Raw genomic sequence first — 20,957 nt, forward strand, 5'->3', positions numbered from 1 at the left:
CAGAGAAATGACAGGGTGTGTCTAGTTTTTAGTTTTTACACCATTATTATTCTCTTTTAGTGCAGCCAACATGTTATTCTGGCTCAGAAAAACATGAAATCTGTTACAAACATAGTAAAATACATGTATTTTAATCTGTCATTCAGCTCAGCAGATAGAAAATAAAAACTGGTGCAATTTTGGCTAAAACAGGCTTAAGTTCAATATTTAATATTTAATTTAAAAACACACCTGTAGAAACTTTTCAGACTTTTTTGTCTTTTAGTTTTTTGAAGAATGCCCTGTGTCCATTTTCTACTTTAGATCTCTAACTGGTACCATTTATTATAGCCTAGCTTGTTTTTAATCCCAATACATGCTCACAGTATCATACAGCTAGCTAATATATTCTACAGAAAGTGTGTAAAGCGGAAGACACTTTACAGTTTTGGTGGTTTAACTGTCATAACAAGTTTATGGTTTTAACTGGTTAACTTTTCAATGTCAGTTGTTAGCATAGCCAGAGCTAATGGCTGTTAAGCTAGGCTACTGATAGCAACGTAGCTTACAAACAAGCTAATTTGATTTAGTTTCGCCAGACGTTATGTTATAAAATGGTTGTTGTGTATTTTGTTATAATACTGATTAAACTGATCAAATTAATTGTTTTTAAAGCTAAAACATGATTCATTAGTTATATTAAAACTTTTCTGAGGCAAGCCAATTTCTCCCCAAAAACCAACTAAACTGCTCCAAGTTTAATTATGTTACATCATTAACAGCATATGTAGTTCTTTAATGAGTTTACATTTTCAGTGAATTAAAAAAATCAGTCTAGATTATAGTTTGTTTTAAAAATGAACATGTTAGCTTAGCTTAGCAATAACTAAAAAGCATCATAACCAACATGGAGTTTGTATCTCTTATAGTTTTAAATTGTGGTAACAGGTTTTATTTAGCTGGTTTTATTTTCAGTGGACAAATGAGCTAAGCTGACAGTGCTAAAGGTTGTTTCCTACTAGTGTAATCTCAATGTTTTTGAGCAACTTTTGGTTTCAAAATAAACTCATTCCCAACAACCTATTGAGTATTTTGTCAGTCAAGATACTATGATAATATCTAGCTTACTCATGTTATCCTTGGTTTCAATAGCCATTATATTATGGTTTTTGTGCGTGTTATGTTTTTCTTTTTCGGTTTCGCAGCACGTTTGTTCGGTATAATGCTGGTAAGACACCAGCCTCTCCTGCCAGTCCGGCTGTGTTGGTCTGTTGAGTTTGTTTTATCTAATCGCTCACAGAGACGTCTTATCTGTGTGATCAAGACGGTAATCAGGTGGCTTTGTCCAGACAACAAGGGGCCAACATGAGGCGAACAGGGCCCCGAGGCCTCCCTGCTACCTCTGCTATAAAACTTTAACTCATAGACACGGACATGTCCTTTCAAGTCAGATGGAATCGCTGCTTAGATATATAATCTGGCATCCATTGTTTTGCTGCTGTGTGCAGAAAAAAATGGAGAATGTTTGGGAAAAAAAGGGATTTCAGTTTTTACAACATTTTTGCATAGAAGGCAACAGCTGCGATTTGTCAATCCAGCAATAAAATGGTGGCTAAATATTTACGCTACACTGCAAAAACAAAAAATCTTACAAAGTTTTAGAACAAATGCCTTACTACACTTGAAATAAGACAAAATTAGTAACTTTTTAGCAACAAATAGATTTTTTAGTTAAAAGTTAAAAGTACTAGTTCCACTGGCAGATTATTTCACTTATAACTAAATCAGTCTGTCAGTGGAGCAAGTTCTTAATATTTAAGATCAACTTAAGATTGTATATCTTGTTGAAGTTACTTTTAAGTTTTTATATTTAAAATAGGACAAAATTAATATATTTTCACTATTAGACCAAAGATACTAGATAAAGGACTTTTACTTCAAAAACTCAAAACCTAATAAGTATTTTGTCTAGTTTGTAGTGCAAATATCTCAGTACACTTAAAATAAGACAAAACTAACTTACAAGTAACATTTTAGCAACAAAATCGAGCTTTCTGTAGTTCTTAATAAAAAATAGCTTTTCTACTGGCAGATTATTTCACTTATTACTAAAACTAAATAAATCTGCCAGTGGAACAAGTTCTTTCCATCTTTAATCAAGAATTGTTGACTTAAAACAAGCTCCTATATTTTACTGAAAAGTTACTTGTAAGTTAGTTTTGTCTTATTTCAAGCGTACTATGATATTTGCTCTAGAAAGTAAAAATTCTTGGTAAGATTTTGTGTTTTTACAGTGTAGAAGATTTGACTTTACAAACTCTGCTGCTCTCCACCCTGCTAACCTGTCCTTACCTCACAGAGTTCCTCCTGGCAGACAAAGATGGCCGCCCATTCGTGTGCAAACTGAGCCGTTATTGTCCTGACCTCTGCATTTGTCTGCGAGTGACAGCCCTGAGCCTCGTCATGCAAAACGGCCCACATCAGCGACTTAACGTGTATTAATTAAGCCTCATGATGAGCCCAGCATGATCAGGCATTTCACTGCATTCCTCTGTCATTGTGCAAACTCTGCGGAGGTTTTGCAACCCGAGTCATCTAGATGGGCTGCAGACTGTAGATGTGGGGGTGGGCAGGCAGATAAAGGGCTAAAGCACACAAACACCCATCGGACGGCCTGCAGGCCCCCGGCCCACCCGCTGAAACACACACTGAGGTGCTAATGACAAATAATCAGGCTGTTAGTGGCAGTTACATGCCGCACAATAAAAAATGCAAATAGGCACAACCGTGAAAAGGAGAAGGAATATGTTTATATAGGGACAAATCATACAGTTACAAATGCACTGCAAAAACACGAAACATTACCAAGTTTTCTGGTTAAGTTTCTAGTGCAAATATATTTACACACCTGAAATAAGACAAAACTAACTTACAAGTAGCTTTTAGAGAGATATAAGAGCTTGTTTTAAGTTGATAATTCCTTAATAATAATGGAGAAGTTATAGATTTACTGGCAGATTATTTCATGTTAAAAGTGAAATCTTTATTACAAATGTGGTTTAAAGTCGATTAAACACAATTGTGGTGTTTGTTCAAGCAACAAATCATTAAAAACCATGCCGTGCCATCATCCTCCAACTACTTCCCGTCGTCGTCTTCTTCGTGGTTTCTGCCAGTGGTAATATCTGTTTGTTGATCATGTGAAAAATGTTTCCATTACAGTTTTCCTAGTGCAAAAATTAGTTTTATTTTCAAAACTGCAGTGATTCCTTTGAGGTAATTTATTTTCAAAATGCAGCTGCTGAAACTGGCCGTTTCTCATCATTATTAAGGAATTATTTACTTAAAACAAGTAAGTTAGTTTTGTCTTATTTCTAGTGTCCTAAGATATTTGGACTAAAAGCTAGTCCAAAAGTAAGATTTTGTGTTTTTGTAGCATGGTAAAAAAAATAAAATAAAAATCATTTTTCATTGAAAATAAAAGTTTCACCCACAAGGTGCACTATATAAAGTTACATTTCACTTGATTGTATAAATATTTACCAACAATAAGACTAAGTTTTGTATAAAATGCATGTGAGAGCAGACTTCTGTGGAATGGTTTTAATTATGTGTCCCAGTGTTGATGTTCAAACGCTCACATGGCTGCAGCTTAATCCAGACAACCATGAAAACACAACCCCGACCTCAGCGCCCTTCATCAAAGTCCGCTTCTCTCTGAACTTGTTTTCGCTTCTCGTCAAACGCCGAACTCCGAGGTCCGCTTTTAAACTCTGGCGAAAGTCGAGACACATGGCAAATAAAGGAAAAAACAAAATAAGTGAGGGCACAAGGCTCTCCCTCCTTAATTGTACCTAAAGGGAAATCCCTTTAAATAGTAGCTGGCAGAGGCAGCGAGCTGGCAGGCAGATCAAACAGTCGCTGAGCAGAAGCCTTATAAATACAACACATTCACTTGCTGACTTCAAACAGCCTCTGCAGGCCGCTCCTCATGCAGCCGGGCCGAGCTGCGGTCAGCATGTTCACAGAGAGACTTCAGTTCTCTGCATAAACGCTTCACTTCCCATCAACGAGCCGAGTTTCAGCTCTCACTTCACGTTAGCGCTGACCGCTGCGGCAGCAGGTCAAGACGATGACGGCGGCGGCGGCAGCGGCGGCTGGGGAACTCTGCTTTTCTTCACGTAGACCTCCGAGGCGGAGTCGGGCACCAGGTGGCCGAAGCTGCTCCTGAACGAAGCGAGGTGGTGGCCTAGAAAAGAAATACGTGTGAAACGCATCGCTGGAGTAACGTGTTCCTACATGACGTCCTCAACTAGCGTTTAAAAAGAAATGTTTACTTAGACGCCGCAGTCGAGCAGCAGCTGTGATTATTCAGGCTTATTGTTCAGGACTGCTGCTCAAATACCAATCTAATGAGATTTTCTTAGGAGCCTTGAGGGGTTGGCATGTTTAAAGAGACTTATTAAGCAAAATTTGCACATATTTTTACTTCTATTTAGTTTCTACTGCTTCTAAAAACAGCTCCAGCTCTTTAAAAGAAACATCCAGCTGTTTTTTGGTAATAAGTTAATGTCTTTTGGTGTCTGAAAAACTTCTAAATGTAACGTTATAAATCAGCAGGCACTGAGCCGTTACCTAGCAACCCCAGCAAAGCCCAACCCGTTACCTAGCAACCCCAGCAAAGCCCAACCCGTTACCTAGCAACCACAACAGAACTCCAGCTTTTTTCATCCACAAGGAGTACTATATAAAATTAAATGTCACTTATTTGCAAATATTTATGAACAATAAGACTAAGTTTTTTATAAAATGCTTTTCACAACCAGTGGGCCAGCTGGTTTTACTACCATATGTGCTGTACAATGGATGCTGGAAAAGTCAAGTGTTTTTGTCAATTATTGCTCAGGACTGCTGCTCAAATACCAATCTAATGAGATTTTCTGTAAGGGCTGGACTTTTGAAAACAGTTCAAGCACTTACAAAAAACCACCCAGTTGTTTTTTGGCAACAAATCAATGTGTTTTAACTTCCAAATGCGACGTCACACATCAGCTGGCACTGCACTGTTACTTAGCAACCCCAGCAAAGCCCAACCCATCACCTAGCAACTCCAGCAAAGCCTGTTACCTGGCAACCCCAACGGAACTCCAGCACATTTGGTCAGCTGATTTTACCGCTGTACGTGCTGGAAAAGACGAGTGTTTTGCTGCTCAGACACCAATCTAATGAGATTGTCTCAAGAGCCTTGCAGGGTTGGACAGAGTGTTATGTTTGAAGGGGCCTATTAGGATCTACTAATGCTTTTCAATGATGTACGGTTGTTTAGTTGTGCATCCGTTTGCAGCTAATTTCACATGTGAGTGTAAACGTTGAGTTGGGGGCCAGCAGCAGATTATTTGGATTTAAAGTGACAAGACGCTCTAAAACAGCTCATTCTAAGATCTAATTATTTTGTGCAGAAAATGTAATGAACATGTTTAGTGTCGCTCATAGATCTAACCTAACTTGTTCTAGGAGAATTATAATAGGTCACTTTCAGAAACCAAGCATCTTGTTGGACACTATGCTTCAGATCAGAGCAGTTTCTCACCCGTCCACGTCTTCTGCCCGGTCAGAGTGAAGCTGCTGCACTGAGAGTGGGAGTTGCAGATGTGCGCAGCCTCTCTGGCGCTGTGGACGGACAAAACGCAGCCCTGCTGGCTGTAGGACGGCCAGCAGCGGTACTCCCCGTTCCCAGAGGTGCTCATGTCTCGCATCACAGTGTAATCTAACCACAGAATGAGAGACGGTTCTTCAGTACAGCAGCTCTATGAGGAAAACTAGACCACTAATGCAACTTGGAAAATAAAAAAAGTTCAATTAAGATCTGAGATTTAACAAAAGAACTAAATAAAATGCAAGCAGCTGAATAGTTTAAGAAAGTATTTGTTCAGTCAGTGTAACACAATGGCGCACCACTGGGTCGTGTGCTAAGCCCATTATTATTCACCATTTACATTCAAAATCTTGGACAAAGTATTCAGAGTGAAAATGTATTATTTATATGCAGATGACATTATTTTCTCCTGCTGCTGCCTTTCAGGCTTTCCCAAAAGCAGCATCAGTCTTGACTTTAAAATATCTCACCAAGAGATGGTCAACAAACTGAGTAGGAATTAAATTTTACACATTCAGAGTTTTTAGTTGAGCACATTTAGCATCATGAAACTTTTACTCTTATAGAAGCAAATGCTGCTTCTCTTTCATTTTACAGCAAATATTAACGGGAAAACCTTTTTGCTAGTAACCGAATATACAGTTTCCACAATAAGGACAGATTTTACCACAGAGCTCTGAGATTTACCGCTAATTTGACCCCTTTACTCACGATTATATACTTTACTGTAAATGTAACTGGAGTCTTTATGTGCCTTTATGACACCTCTGTTATTGAGCTGAACTGGGCCAGAATGCAAATCACATTGGAAAGAATCAGATGTCCAAGTGGCCTGGGTCACATTAAAAAATAAAATAAATAAATAAATCAGACCTGTGTTGTTCAGACTCAGATCAAATACGGGTTGCATTAAGGCAAAAAAAAAAAAATTGTAATTGTGTCACTTTGGGCTGCAGTTGAATGCAGCTCAAGTCTCTCCAACAAACTGCTGCTGTGCATTAAGAGCAGAACTCCCCCCTCCGGACCGACCCGCTCCGTTTCTTCTCCCTCCTCCTTCTCAACATTTGCGTTACATTCATCATCATAACTCTTTCAGTCAGACGTCTTGTGGATCTGGCCTTAAATCATCTGCTACACATTAGCCGGAGCCATGAGAGAAAAGCATGCACACATACGTCTGCACGCACACCCGGCCCAGAAGTGGACAAAAGCCTTGCCTGTGAGGCGGTGTGGAGGAGGCGCATGGCTACAAGCTGGTAACCTTTTGTAAGTGGCAGGAGGCAGCGTGTGTGTGTGTGTGTGTGTACGTGTATTAGGAGTAAAAAACTTCAAAAGAAGAAGGAAAATCAGGAACGTTCATATCTAGATTCAAAAATTAACTCCTTTATATTCCAAATTGTGGCTTTATTCCTGAATAAATGCATTTCTCCCTCTTCCACTTACAAATATTGCAACTCTACGTCTTTGCTCCTCCATCGCAGCTCAGATGATCTCTGCAGAAATTACTGAAGACTCTCCATCTGTCAGCAATTTTAAATTAAGACTGGAGGTCTGATGAGTATCTTTTTTCTCTCTCACACATTGGAGCTTGTGGATTTTTTCCCTTCCAGGGACATTCCACTGACACAAAGCATAACCAAAACAAATTCAAGACTAAGCTGGAGCTTAACCTAACCATAACTCACACGTCGCCCGCTTATTCCAACCAGAAATGAGGCTGAGCTACTTTAGCTTTTCTCATGCGTTTGATTAATCGAATAAAAAAACCCAGAAAAACATGGCAGTGCTGCAAAGTTAGGCTTAGTTCTCACTGCAAAAACAAAATCTTACGAAGTAATTCTGGTCTAGTTTCCAGCAGAAATGTTTATTTCACTTGAAATAAGACAAAACTAACTCATATAATTCCTTAATAATGATGAAAGATTATTTCACTTAAAACATTTTCCCTTGTTTAAATAAAATAATTTACCAGTGGAAGTATAAGTACTAAGGAATTACTGACTTAAACTCATATCTGCTGAAAAGATACTTAAAAATTAGTTTTGTCTTTTTTAAATTGAACTAAGATGTTTGCAGTGGAAAATAGACTAAAATTACTTGGTAGGATTTTGTGTTTTTGCAGTGAAGTTCCTCACAGTCAGCAGAATATCCAGACATTTTACTCGAATTGAAGAAGCGATACTTCATAATAAAATTACTCAAGTAAACATGAGAATACAACTCTGAGAGAAATACAGTGAAACTCCCATAAAGTTTTAATTCCTCTGGCTGATTATTTCACTTATTATAAGATATTTTCCCCATGTTATAAATAAAATAAGTACTTTTTATGAATATGAAGGAATTACTGAGTTAAAACAAGTTCTTAAACCTTGCTAAAAATTCACCTTTCAGTTAGTTTTGTCTTATTTTAGGTGAAGTAAGATATTTACAGCAAACATACTTGGTGAAATGTTGCCGCGTTCTTCTTAATGCTAATCCAGTCTGAGCTTTGAGTCCAAAACTGCGCCTGTGACCTCCGCTAACAGGCCATAATAAAACCCTAAAACCAGGGAAGGTTGCAGCAGAGTCTGCAGAATGCGTTTATAATAAACAGAGACATTTTTCGAGCCTTATCGCTCGGCGGCGGCGGCAGCAGCAGTCGACTCCTGGCACCTCCTCGCTAAGCCGAAACGTTCCCTCCCTTTGCTGGCAGCCTCCCTCCGTAACCAGGCCTCTCTTTACCCCGGACCTGTGATTAAATTCACAAAGCGCTGCTATATAAACAGCCCAGCATCTGGGGGACGGAAAAAATCTCCCCACAGGAACGCAGCCAGTCATTCTGTTATTAATATTTCATACGGCCGAGAGGAGAGGCGGGGAGGGGAGAGGGAAAGTGAAGGGCTTCTCTGAGCTTATATGGAAGAAGTTTACGTTGTGTAGGATTGTTTTTATGGAGGAAATGAAACGTTTCTGCAAAAGTTTTCACTCTCCTTTTTGCTAGGATTTCATGTGACAGACTAACAAACGGCACGAATAAAATATGTTTTGTAACATGTCTTTGTATTCACTGGTTAGAGTTGAACTGAAGATGAATTTTGCTAAATTTAGGAGGAAAATATGTCAAAAGACAAGAATGGAGGTTCGTTTTCAGCAAGACAATGAACCAAAAAAGGTCTAAATGTTTGGACCAAAAGGTCAAAGTTCAGACCTACACTGCAAAAACAAGGCAAAACCAACTTAAAATGAACTATTCAGCAACATAGAGCAGCTTTTTTAAAGTAAATGATCCTACACTGCAAAAACACAAAAGTATTTTTTAGTCTGGTTTCTAGTGCAAATATATTAGTACACTTGAAATAAAACAAAATAAACCCAAAATAAACTTTTCAGGAAGATGTAGGAGTTTGTTTAGACCCAATAACATTAATGATAATAAAGTACTGGTTCCACTGGTTGATTAGTGGGACCACTAATCAACTTATATTTTTACCACAATATAAGTTAAATAATCTGTGGAATTAGTAATTTTTAATCAATATTAAGAAATTGTTTACCTCCTATATCTTGCTGAAAAGTTATTTATAAGTTAGTTTTGTCTTATTTCAAGTAGAATAAGATATTTGCACTAGAAAACAGACAAATACTTGGTTATATTTGGTGTTTTTGCAGTGTAAATTCAACTGAGATTAAAAAACAGATGAAACTTTGTAGATCTTCTGTTAATGTTGAAAAAACACAATTTCACAATTAAATAAACGCAAATTAAATCACATGTGAAAACGTTTGTTCACGCAATGTTCTTAAAGGGCCAGCTGTAGCAAAATGTATTGATAAAACCCATTAAACTGTTAAGATATCAATAAAAAAAGTGTTTCTTAAAGTTACATAATCTTTTCACACTAATCAGTCCCTCTATGGTTTCATGATTGTTTTTGTGGTTTTGTGGAATCAGAATCGCAGATTTTGTGATACTAATTTAGAAATGTTAGTAATGATTTTTTACAGTATTTGCATTAATATATGGTGTTTAAATGTGACTTTTTATTAATCACCCTAATGGTCACGGACTGTAGCTTGACATTGACAAGGCTGAGGCAGCTGTGACTTAAATCCAATGTTTTTAGCCAATTTTGAGAAAAAATTGCAATAAAACTTAGGAAAAATGTGAGGATCTGTTGATTTTGTGTGAATTTTGAGGATTTGTGAAAACTGGAAGGATTTACTGATGTAATCTGGAGTCTAGCAGGCCACATAAAAATCTACAGTGAGCCAGATTTGGCCCCCGGGCCTCGAGTTTGACACGTGTCCTACCACTTCCTGTCATCTTCTTTGTCGTTTCCGCCAGTAGTACCACCCGGTTGTTGATCATGTGACTCTTGTGATAAAAAACGTGCTTCCATTTAAATTTAAATGAAAAATCAGATTTAGTTTTTTCAGAAATGTGCATGTTTCTTAAGCGAATTTAATTTAGCTTTTCCCATTTGCTCTAGTTTGGAAATGCAGCTAAAAGACTCTCGATCCAAAATGTTGCAAAATTAGTGTCTTGTTGTGCAAAGCTGGCAAATACACAGCACAGATTTTATTTGTAAAGAAAGCTATAATTTCCCTCCCTCTTCGCCAGTAGGCACTATATTGAGTTGATCTAGCATATAAAATCCTATCGATATAAAGTTTGTGGTTGTGGGGGAGAATGCAGAGTTCAGGATCAATTCCACTTTGTTTTTCTCGTCCTCTCGCTCCAGCTGCCTAATAAAGCTGTCACAAAAAGCCAGAGCGGGAGAAACGAGCGGCTTTCATTTTTCTCCAGCTTATAAAATGAAAACAGAAGTGCAGATTGTGTGCGTGAAGAGCCAGCTTCATTCCCACAGCTCTCACCTCTCAGGGCCGAAGGGTGCAGGTTGTCCAGGTGGAGGCCCAATTTGTAGAGGAGGAGGATGTGTTCAAAGGCCTCCAGAGTCTGATTGATGTCGGCTTTCAGCTCCCCTGGTAAACAAAATGAACCCAGTCTCATCTGATCGTCACATTTCTCATCAGCACTGATGTGATTTAGCTTCACAGGTTCACGATTTTAACATAACATTTGTTTCAGAGGAGTATCATGCTCGTTGAGCTCATTAAGTTAAAAAAAAAAATAGGAAAACTTAAAGTAAGGGTGTTCAAAGTGTGGATCGAGGGCCATTTGTGGACCCTAGATGGAAAATATGCGGACATTGAATGATGCGAATTTGTCGCACCAGCGCAAGTGGTTGATGTAGATGGAGACTTTTTTCACACAAATGTCAGATATGTGCTAAAAATATTTAAAAATTAAATTACGAAAATAAAGTTATAATATTTACAACTGTATTCTGGTAATATTGCAACTTTATTCTGGTAATATTGCAACTTTATTCTGGTATTATTACAACTTTACTTTCAGAATGTTACAACTTTATAATAGTGTTATTACAACTTTATTGTGGTGTTATTATAATTTATTCTGGTATTATTACAACTTTACTTTCAAAATGTTACAACTTTATTTTAGTCCACTTGAAATAAGACAGAACTAACATAGGTTTTGTCCTATTTCAAGCGTAAGATAAGATATTTGCACTAGAAACTTGACAAAAAACCCTTTACAAGTTTATTGTTGAGCATGTAAGCTATATTTTAAATTAAACTTTGTGATTTTTTTAAGTTCTCCTTTGTTTGAGGATGTTACAAAACATTTGGCCGCCCTGCCTGAAGGGCATGTCGTCACACGACGGCGGTGATGGAACGATTCGCTCTCTGATCTCTGATAGTTAATCATGTCGGTGTGTGTGCCGTCCTCACCTGTGGTGTTCATGATGTGGTCGACCAGGTGTGTGAGGCCGGGCGGGGCCTGGTGAGGCAGCAGGTAGGTGAAAAAAAATCTGCAGCGGAGCAAAGCGAGACAGAAAAACACCATGACCACGACTTTTCATAAAGCTGCACTGCAAAAACACAAAATCTGAACTTGTTTCTCAGTCCACTTGAAATAAGACAAAACTAACTTAAAAGTAACTTTTCAGCCTGAAGAAGCTAGTTTTTAGTCAATTATTCTTGATTTAGATTTTTTTAAAGTACTAGTTTCTGTGGGATTTGTTGTTGTTTTTTTTAACTTACAACAAAACATTTTTTTTATGTTATAAATGAAATAATGTACCAGTGAAACTTTACATAACAAACAAAAACAGTTTCCTATTTATTGCTGAAAAGTTACTTGTAAGTTAGTTTTGTCTTATTTCATGTGAACTAAAATATTTGGACAAGAAACCAGACAAAAAATTTGGTAAAGTTTTGTGTTTTCACAGTGTAGCGTAAATATTTATCCACCAGTTTATTGCAATATTGACAAATCGCAGCTCTTGCCATTTATAAAACTTGTAAAAACTGAAATTTGTAAAAACTTAACATCTCTGTTTTTTCTGTACAGAACAGACAAACAGAAACAAAATTCTTGAATATAGATTAAAAAGAACGTTCTACACTGCAAAAATACAAAATCTTACCAAGTATTTTGGTCTAGTTTCTAGTGGAAATATCTCATTAAACTTAAAATAATACAAAATTAACTTTTCAGCAGGAAATAGGAGCTTATATTAAGCAAATAAATCCTTTAAAAAGTACAAGCTTCATTGGCAGATTATTTAACTTGTAACAACACATTTTTCCCATGTTATAAATGAAATAATATGCAAATGTAATTAGTATTTTTTTCATTAATACGTTGAAAGTATTAACTTAAAACAATCGCCTATATCTTGCTGAAAAGTTACTTGTAAGTTACTTTTCTTATTTAAAGTGTACTAAGATATTTACACTAAAAACTAAGCTAAAAATATTTAGTAAAATTTTATGTTTTTGCAGTGCATAACTTTTTTAAATCACTATTCAAGAACAATTTACTTAAAAAAGATTGCATAACTTTTTGAAAAGTTATTTTTAAGTTTAAGTGCATTAAGATATTTGCACTAAAAACTAGACTAAAAATAGTTGGTAAGATTTAGTGTTTTTGCAGTGCGTCAGAATCCAGTTTAAAGGGAAAACACGTGTTTTTTTTCCAGCCATATTTCCAGATGTATGTCTTTATCTTTTCTGTTATTATTTTAGTTGTCAGTGTAACCTGTGTTTTCGTCCCACCCGTCCAAAGCACATCCATCACCCTGTAAAGCTGTCACGTCTTCTTCTTCTTCTTGTTTTGTTTCGTACCTGTAGGCGTTGTAAATGTTCCTCTTCTCGTTCAGGCCGTCGCACACGCCCTGCGTCGAGCAGAGCACGGTGAAGTTCCTGTGCGGAAACTTGAGCGTGCAGTCGGCGTGCGTCCGGCAGGCGAGCTCCCCGGCGCTGACGTCGTCCAGGTCGGTGAGCTTCAGCTGGCCGGAGACGGTGACGAACTGCCGCGGCTGGAAGTCCAGCAGCCCCACGGAGCCCAGCGGAGAGCGGGACAGGAAGTGCAGCAGCCGGACCAGATCCAGACACACCTGAGATCCAGACATGCCAAAACCTGATCAGTTCAGGCGCTGAATAATTACCCTACAGCTACTGGATAACAAGATGAAAACCACATTACAGGAAAAATCACGTTTGGAGCTGCGAGAATCATTTTCCTCTCTGCAAATTTATGTTTTTTTTCTTTTTCCAAACTAACCTAACTCTGTGGAAAGCTGAGTTAGGTAGAGCTGTCACAATAAGCAGTAAATCTACTAACCACAAGATGAATTAAAGCAAACTGAATTTTAATTTTAATGATTTATTGTTTTTCTCTTTAAACAAACAAAAACTGGATGATAAAAATCTTTAGTTTGGTGTTTTGATCTCAAAAAGACCATTTTTTGAGACTTCATGATTAATTTTATTTGTTGTTTCTGTTGTATATTTATTTTAGATATTTAAAATGTCTTACAGTTCCAGTGTTAATGTTTATTGGTCTTGAATGTATTCTTACATTATTACCATTATATTATATGAAAATAGACTCAAATCAACAATTCTATCGTTTATCGCCACAATAAATTCTGGGACAATTTATGGTCCAGAAAAATTTGTTATCATAACAGAGTTTTGTAGTAACTAATTACATTTACTTTTAGTATACTTTTTACTATTACTTGAGTAATTTTATTATGAATTATTGCTACTCCGACACTGCAAAAATAAACTAAGCAAGTATTTTTGCTTAGTTTGTAGCTCAACTATTTAATGCACTTGAAATAGGACTAAACTAACTTAAAAGTAACTTTTAGCTATATATGAGGATGTTTTAAGTAAATAATTTCTTAATATTGTTGAAAATGCAGAATGAAAAGACTGTTTGCTTAAAAAAACACATAATCAGAGTCAAAACTGTACAATATGTAGATTTTGTATTTAGGATAAAAATGGATTAAACTAATTATCTAAGTAAAAAAAACATCTAAATAAATAAAAATAGCCATTTTAATAAGAAAAACATAACTTTTTAAATAATTATTATGATTGTTTTTTCCTATGAGAAAACAAGCAGAAGACTGTTTTCTTGCTGATTAATTATAATATAATCAGCCATTCTAAGAGCAGCTGATTTATTTGTTTTCATTTTGTTTATTTTGTCCCAAAATATTCGTATTTAAACCGAAACCTGACAAATTCCAGAAATGAGAGATTCAATTATACAAGGATAAAATTTAATCAAATTCAACAACTGCTTAAATGTTTTTAAAATAAAAACATGGCTGCAGGGTTGTGTAACGTCGGGAGTTTCTTGAACGCCACGCGGTGGAATCAGGGCAGAGCAGAGGAAGAGTGAAACCGAACACCCTGAGAGTGATGCACCCTGCAGGGGCCCGGCCGGCCTGCCAGGGGTATCATGACCCAAAATTCAGGCGATGCAGCAGAAAAAGAGCCACAGCTGAGATAATCGCTCGTATTTTCAGTCCACCACCCACCGATTCTGTCCGTCAAACAATCCCACACCTCAACTTACTCACGTTATATTCCCTGGAGAGGAAGAAGTCTGCAGCCGAAACGATTAATCGGTTTAATTGTGATTAATCGATAAGTTAAATAATCATTCGTCGTTAAACAGAATTTACAGACATAAAAAAACAGTCAGAGCAGTAATTTTGCCAAAACGGTACAAAAATAAACACATTTGGCATTTAAAGGTGAAGTATATAACTTTTATTAAAAAATATGTTTTTTTTTTACATATTTGTTAAAACTGTCATTATGTCATTAGTTCGTTCCACTTCCACCCAGAGTTACTATTTCTGTCTGAAAACAACCAATCAGAGCCAGGAGGAGGGACTTACTGCTGTCAATCAGTAAGTCCCTGATTGACTTACTGCAATCAGCACATACTCTGCTAAATGTGCTTATGGCGGAAAAACAACTTGCAGTTACAGGAAATCCGTTTATCCGCCGCTATGCTAACTAACATTAGCATTTACGACAGGCTATGCTAGCTGTAGGTAGCAGAGAGTACAAAGGGATGGTGAAGGGTGATTGACAGCGCTAAGACCCGCCTTCTGGCTCTGATTGGTTGTTAGAAAAAGACAAAGGAGCTTGATTTTTTTCACAGATCATGACAATTTTTTTTTTATAGAAACTGGAGAATACAAACGCAGAAACATGACAATTTAACATGGCATTCAAGATAAAACAAAAAAAAAACATTTTTGTCTGTAAACACGTTCTACCCAAAACTCCTCAAACGGGATAGTTTAAGCTTCACTTGTAAAAATCTCCCACCTAGCATCTTCTGCTGTCCAATTATTAATAGACTAATCTAAATTTATAGTCAGATTTTGACACATGATGATGTTAGAAGTATATTTTTTAGTTGCAGATGAAGAAGATTTCACTAAAAGAATGCTATTATTACTTCTTATGCATTAAAATGTTTAGTTTCTTATCAAAAATTTTTAATTATGTGGTTAATTGAAAAATCTGTAGAATGTGGCAATTTTTTAAATCCGATTAATTGTCAGAAAAACTGATTAATAAAACAATTGTTAATCACAGAAGTCAGACCTGAATGAAGAGGTAAAGAAAAGAGAAGAAGCTGCTGTTTACCCTGAATCTGTCCTCCCAGGGAGTCTGGAGCAGCTGGATCATCTGGAGAGGAGTCCCCTGCTCCAGAATGACAGCCACTCTTCCTCTCTCCACTCCTCCTCCTTCTCCTCCTCCATGGACTCCTGAACAGTGGCCCTTCAGCTGCAGAGGAAAATAAATAAATAACAGCGCAGTAAATACACAGGTAATAGAAAACCCAAAAACTGCACTCAAGTAGAGCAGAACTGCTTGAAAATGTTGTTACTCAAGTAAAAGTAAAAACGTATTTGCTAAAAAGGCCATTCAAGTACTGAGTAAAACATAATTTAATATTTAAAAATTACATCATCAGATGAACCAAAGTATAACGGTCAGTGGAAATTTTGGTGTTTAAAGGACCAAAAACATTAAACTAATTCACGTAAATAACATAATTACAAAATATTTCCAATTTTTTTCCAAACGAGTTTTTTGTCAGTATAAAACTCTGTGCCTGGTGAATTTTATTTGTTTTTCATTCAGTGAAGTTACTCACAGTGTCAAACTCACTTTTATTTTATTTTGGGCCTCATCAAGATTATGAATTGTGTCCTCATAATTGGTTGTGGTTGAAATATAAATACATAACTGTCTCTGCAGTTGAGTGTTTCTTAGAGTTAAATAATGTTGAACTTCATTTCACATTGATGTAATTTGACAATATACATATGAAAGCTGCTTTGATTTCACTGTTAAAATATGATTTAAGCGCATGCAATGGTTATCTTCAGGGTTCTATTTACGTTTCCCTCTGAGCCACATACAATATTATGGTGGGCCGGATTTGGCCCCCGAGCCGTCAGTTTGACACAGAAATTTTACTCAAGTAAGAGTACCAATAGGTCACAGTTAAATTACTCAGGTAAAAGTAAAAAAAGTACAGCGTAGTAAAAATACTTCTAAAGGTAATTTCCCCCCCAAAAAAGTTACTCAAGTTAGACTATTTTCACACTGCAGCCTGAAGTGACCGAATACCGATTTTTTTTGTCAAATCGGATTCTTTTTTCGTGGTCGTTCACACTTCCAAATATATGCGACTTGTATGTGAACTGCAGACGGCCAGAAAGTGTCCCGCATGCGCAGTAGAGGGCGCCCAGCGTTAGAGCGTCTTCCCAAACGCAATAAAGAAGAAGAAGAAGCGTTTGCGGAAGTAAACATGGATGCTAACGGTGTAGCATAGCTTACGATTTTGAAGTTTTTATTATTATTTTATTATTTTATTATTTTTAAGTTGATGTCCGACCGGAGCCAGCACATTAACAACTTAATCCTCATTACCGTCCGCCATGCTGTTGTTTTTCTTCCCAGGATGCAGAAAAGTGACGTTTGTCGAGCATCAATGACGTTCAGGACCTGACCGTTAGCATTCAGGTCACATTAGAAACGATCGGAAATCCAAGTGGCCCGAGTCGCTTAGAAAAAATCCGATCTGATTTGTTCAGACTGTCATGAAAAGGTCAGATGCAGATCGCATTAAGGCAAGAAAGTCGGAGTTGGGTCACTTCGTGCATGTAACTGAGTAAATGTAACTAGTTTTTACCAGCTCTGCATATGAAATGATGGTGTGGCGTTGAGAAGCTGTGGAAAGGGAATATCTCTGGATCTAATCCTGACTTTCCATGGTTCCTGTCCCACTGCTCAGATTTTCCTTTGTCTCAGTGCTGGATGGAAAGTCTGCCTGGCTCTGCAGGGCCTTCCCGTCTAATTAAATTAAATTTGCTGACCTTCCTCTGACCTCTGCGTCCAGTTTTGGCAGGAGCACACAATGCTCCTCTGTCCTGGCTCCATCTGACTCACTCAGACCATTATGGCTCAATTTAGAAGCAAACCCAAGCAATTGTCTCCGGCATGTGTGTGACGGCTGAATCAAATCATTTTAACCGAATGATCATTTTTCTGCATTTAATGTGATTTCACTGTCACATGTTAGATTAGAAGAGCATTTTTAGCTTTTAAATGCATTAACATGATGGGGGCTTTTTGTTGTATTTACTCAGAGATGGGCAGTTACATTTACCCGAGTAATTTTATTTTGAAACGTTGCTACTTTTAAGTAAAATTTCTGGATTCTCTAACATATTTTAACCAAAACCTCACCAGATACAGACACACACCTGCAGTTTTTGTTCAAGTTTCATAAATTAAATATTGAAAGAAACTGATTTGGGATTTTTTTTTTTACCTGATTTTGTTATTTATAGAAATGTTGTAATTTTGGTCCTTAAAATACCAAAATTTGCACATAACTTTATATTTTAGTCCATTAATGCCTTGATCTGTTGCTCCTAATACTTTTTTACTCGTACTTTACTAGTTTTTCTGTGAATGTGGAGTAAAACATGGCAACTAAAGAGGTGGGTAAAGTACCCAAGACTTGTTCTCAAGCAAGACCAGCACTACTTCAACAAATTTTTACTCAATTAAAATGTAAAAAGTATCCATCCAAGAAGTTACTCAAGAGTAAAAAAGTATTCGCTTAAAAGTCTACTCAAGTACTGAGTAAATTATCAATAATTTAATATTTAAACAGCACATAACCAGACAGATCAAAATATAAAGTTACGTGGAAATAATTAAATGTTCCCCCAAATAAGTTTCCTTCAACGAGCTTGTTTGAGTATCTATTTGAGTACATAAGTACACCGAGTAACTGGAGTAACTTTACTCAAAAACACACATTTATTTTTTAACTGCTTTCTATTGCAAATATCCTGTCACACTTGATATAACACAAAACTAACTTACGCATAACTTTTCAGTAAGATAATAGAGCTTGTTTGAAATCAATTATTTCTTGATATTAATGAAAAAGTTCTAGTTCCACTACAGATTATTTTTACTGAAAGCAAAGCAAAAATATCATAAGTTAAATAATCCGCCAGTGGAACTAGAACTTTTTCATCAATATTAAAGAATTATTGACTTAAAATATGCTCCTACTTTTTTTGCTGAAAAGGTACTTGAGAGTGTTTTTCTTATTACAAGTGTACCAAGATATCTGCACTAGAAACTAGACCAAAAATACTTGGTTTGCGTGTTTGCAGCTTAAGAGTAGCAATTCTTCATAAAGTAGCTCCAGTAAAAGTAACTAGCTACTCCCCAACTGTGGGTGATTAGGATCAAACTTTTTCACCTTGATGACGTTGGGATGGCGCAGTCTCTGCAGCAGCAGCATTTCTTTCTGCAGCTTGTAGGAAACCAGCTCCCGGCAGCCCTCCGCGTCCCTAAACTCCTTCAAGCACTTTCTCATGTCGACGCCTTGCTCGTTGACCATCTTCAGCGCCACGGCCTGACCTCCGGCCACATTCGCCTTCACCACCAGCTTGGTGTATCCCGACCCAAGCACCTCCACCGCCCGCACGTCCACTAAGGACTCGCAGCCCATCTGATCCCGGTGCGCCTTCCCGGTGCCAAGCGTGACCTCATTCCACAAACTGAGATCCAAAGCTGAGTCGGAGGAGTGCTGAACTTCTTCCAAAACTCCGTTTTTCTCATCATCATCATCAGCAGCATGAGGTAGGAGCAGCGGGAGGATTTCTTTCCGTCTCTCCCGGAGTTGGACATCCAGCCCCCTGCGCAGCTCCTCCGGATTGGTGGCGTTGAAAAAGCGCGTTGATCCAGATCCAAACTGCTTCAGGCTCGTAATGAGCAGTGACACCAGGACAGACAGGACCACGAAGGCCAGGAGGGCAGCCGCGCGTAAAGAGTGGCCCATCCCGGGCGCTTTCCCGTCCGTAGCTGCAGGAACTGCGGACCTGCAGAGCGACCTCTCCGAGTCGGAGCTTTCTGCAGCAGCAGCAGGAGGCTCCTGCTCGGCTCCCAGGAAACTCCCTCTGGAGGTGTGTCCTACGCGGAGAGCGCTCGTAACTTTACACCCGCGGGTCAGACTGCTTTCAGGAGGCTCGACCTCATGTTGGCTCGAGTAAAAGTCCCGTTTTAGCTTTGATAAGGATCTACGGCGGCGTATTAGGGTCATTGTAGATAAAGAGAGAAAATTTCTGCCACAACCACTGAGATACTGAGATTAATCTAAAAAAAGTTTGTAGAAAAAACAAGGACACATCTCAGATTTTAAAATTTAAGAAATTTTCTAGAAAAAATGAGGCAATTTTTGACTTCCAAATCTCGAAAATTTGCGAGAAAAACAATTCAGAAATTTTGAGATCAGTTTCAGAAATTTTGTAGAAAAAAAATGAGGATTTCTGAATTACAAAAGTTTGAAATTTGTGAGACAAAAACTCCAATATTTTGAGATTATTCTCAGACAATAAAAATAAAAAACAATAACAAAAAACAAGGACTTTTCTGAGTTTCAAAAGTCAAAAATTTGCAAGTAAAAACTCTGAAATTTTGAGATTAATCTTATTTTTTATTATTCCCACTTTTTTCTTCAACATTTCTGAGGTTAATCTCAATTTTTTTGGAGTTGTTTTTCTCTGAAATCTTTTAACCTTTAAAGCTCAAAAATGTCCTTGCTTTTAATTGAAAATTTCTGAGGTTAATCTCAGATTTTTGATTGAATTTTTGATCTTTGAAATGTTTTTTTTCCTGGAAAAAAAATCTCAGACAACATTTCCTTTTTGTCTGGAAAATTTCTGGAAATCTCAAAATTTCAGAGTTTTTTTTAATGGAAATTTTACTCAATTTTTCCATATCTACCATGGCATTACGCTGTTGTTGGATTTCAGGGAAAACTGTTTTTCTACAGAACAGAATCCAATTCAAAAGAATATCTGGTAGCAGCACTTTAATTTTCAGCCTCATAAGATATACTGACGCTCTTTAAGTCAGAACTTCAAAGAAGCTGAAAGTAAAATACAGCCCTGATAGTTAGTGTAGTGTTTTAAAAGGTCATAAAAGAATGCACTTCTACAATCTGTCCACAAGATGGCAGCAAAACATCTTCCAGGCAAAAACTGATTTGATGAGAAGAGTTTAAGACCATTTACTGAAAGAACTCGCATAGAGTAGTACCATATATATATTATTGGGACAATAAAATGTTTCAGTAAGATGCAACATTTTATTGTAAATGTTGATTTTACAATAAAAACAACTTTCTTTGTAAATATGCTTATGTAAATATTTTTCTTTGTTACTACGCAGCTACTGTTAGCGCTTAAATCTCCACTATTCACAGCTAAATTAAGTTGTATGATTTTTTTCCGGGTAATACAACTTGATTCAGACAGAAAATCAATGTAAAATGCATTTGATTAAATTACAAGAAGATATTTGGATAAAATGCAGACACCAACCCCCC

The 20,957-nt window shown here is 37.1% G+C and overlaps 1 protein-coding gene across 1 annotated transcript; it reads right to left on the reverse strand.

Annotated features, from left to right (window-relative positions):
• Positions 1-2,769: 2,769 nt before the first annotated feature.
• pkdccb (protein kinase domain containing, cytoplasmic b) lies at positions 2,770-19,978 on the reverse strand. Its single transcript, XM_014987863.2, has 7 exons — positions 18,828-19,978; positions 15,677-15,817; positions 12,833-13,104; positions 11,435-11,514; positions 10,493-10,600; positions 5,570-5,746; positions 2,770-4,228 (listed from the first exon to the last, which is right to left on the reverse strand). Exons 1-7 carry the CDS (start codon positions 19,668-19,670, stop codon positions 4,104-4,106), a joined length of 1,746 nt encoding a protein of 581 aa, XP_014843349.1. The 5' UTR covers positions 19,671-19,978; the 3' UTR covers positions 2,770-4,103.
• Between the last annotated feature and the right edge of the window lie 979 nt (positions 19,979-20,957).

Source organism: Poecilia mexicana, unplaced genomic scaffold (genome assembly GCF_051168715.1).
Source record: "Poecilia mexicana isolate PSO_F unplaced genomic scaffold, ASM5116871v1 scaffold_22, whole genome shotgun sequence".
NCBI lineage: Eukaryota > Metazoa > Chordata > Actinopteri > Cyprinodontiformes > Poeciliidae > Poecilia > Poecilia mexicana.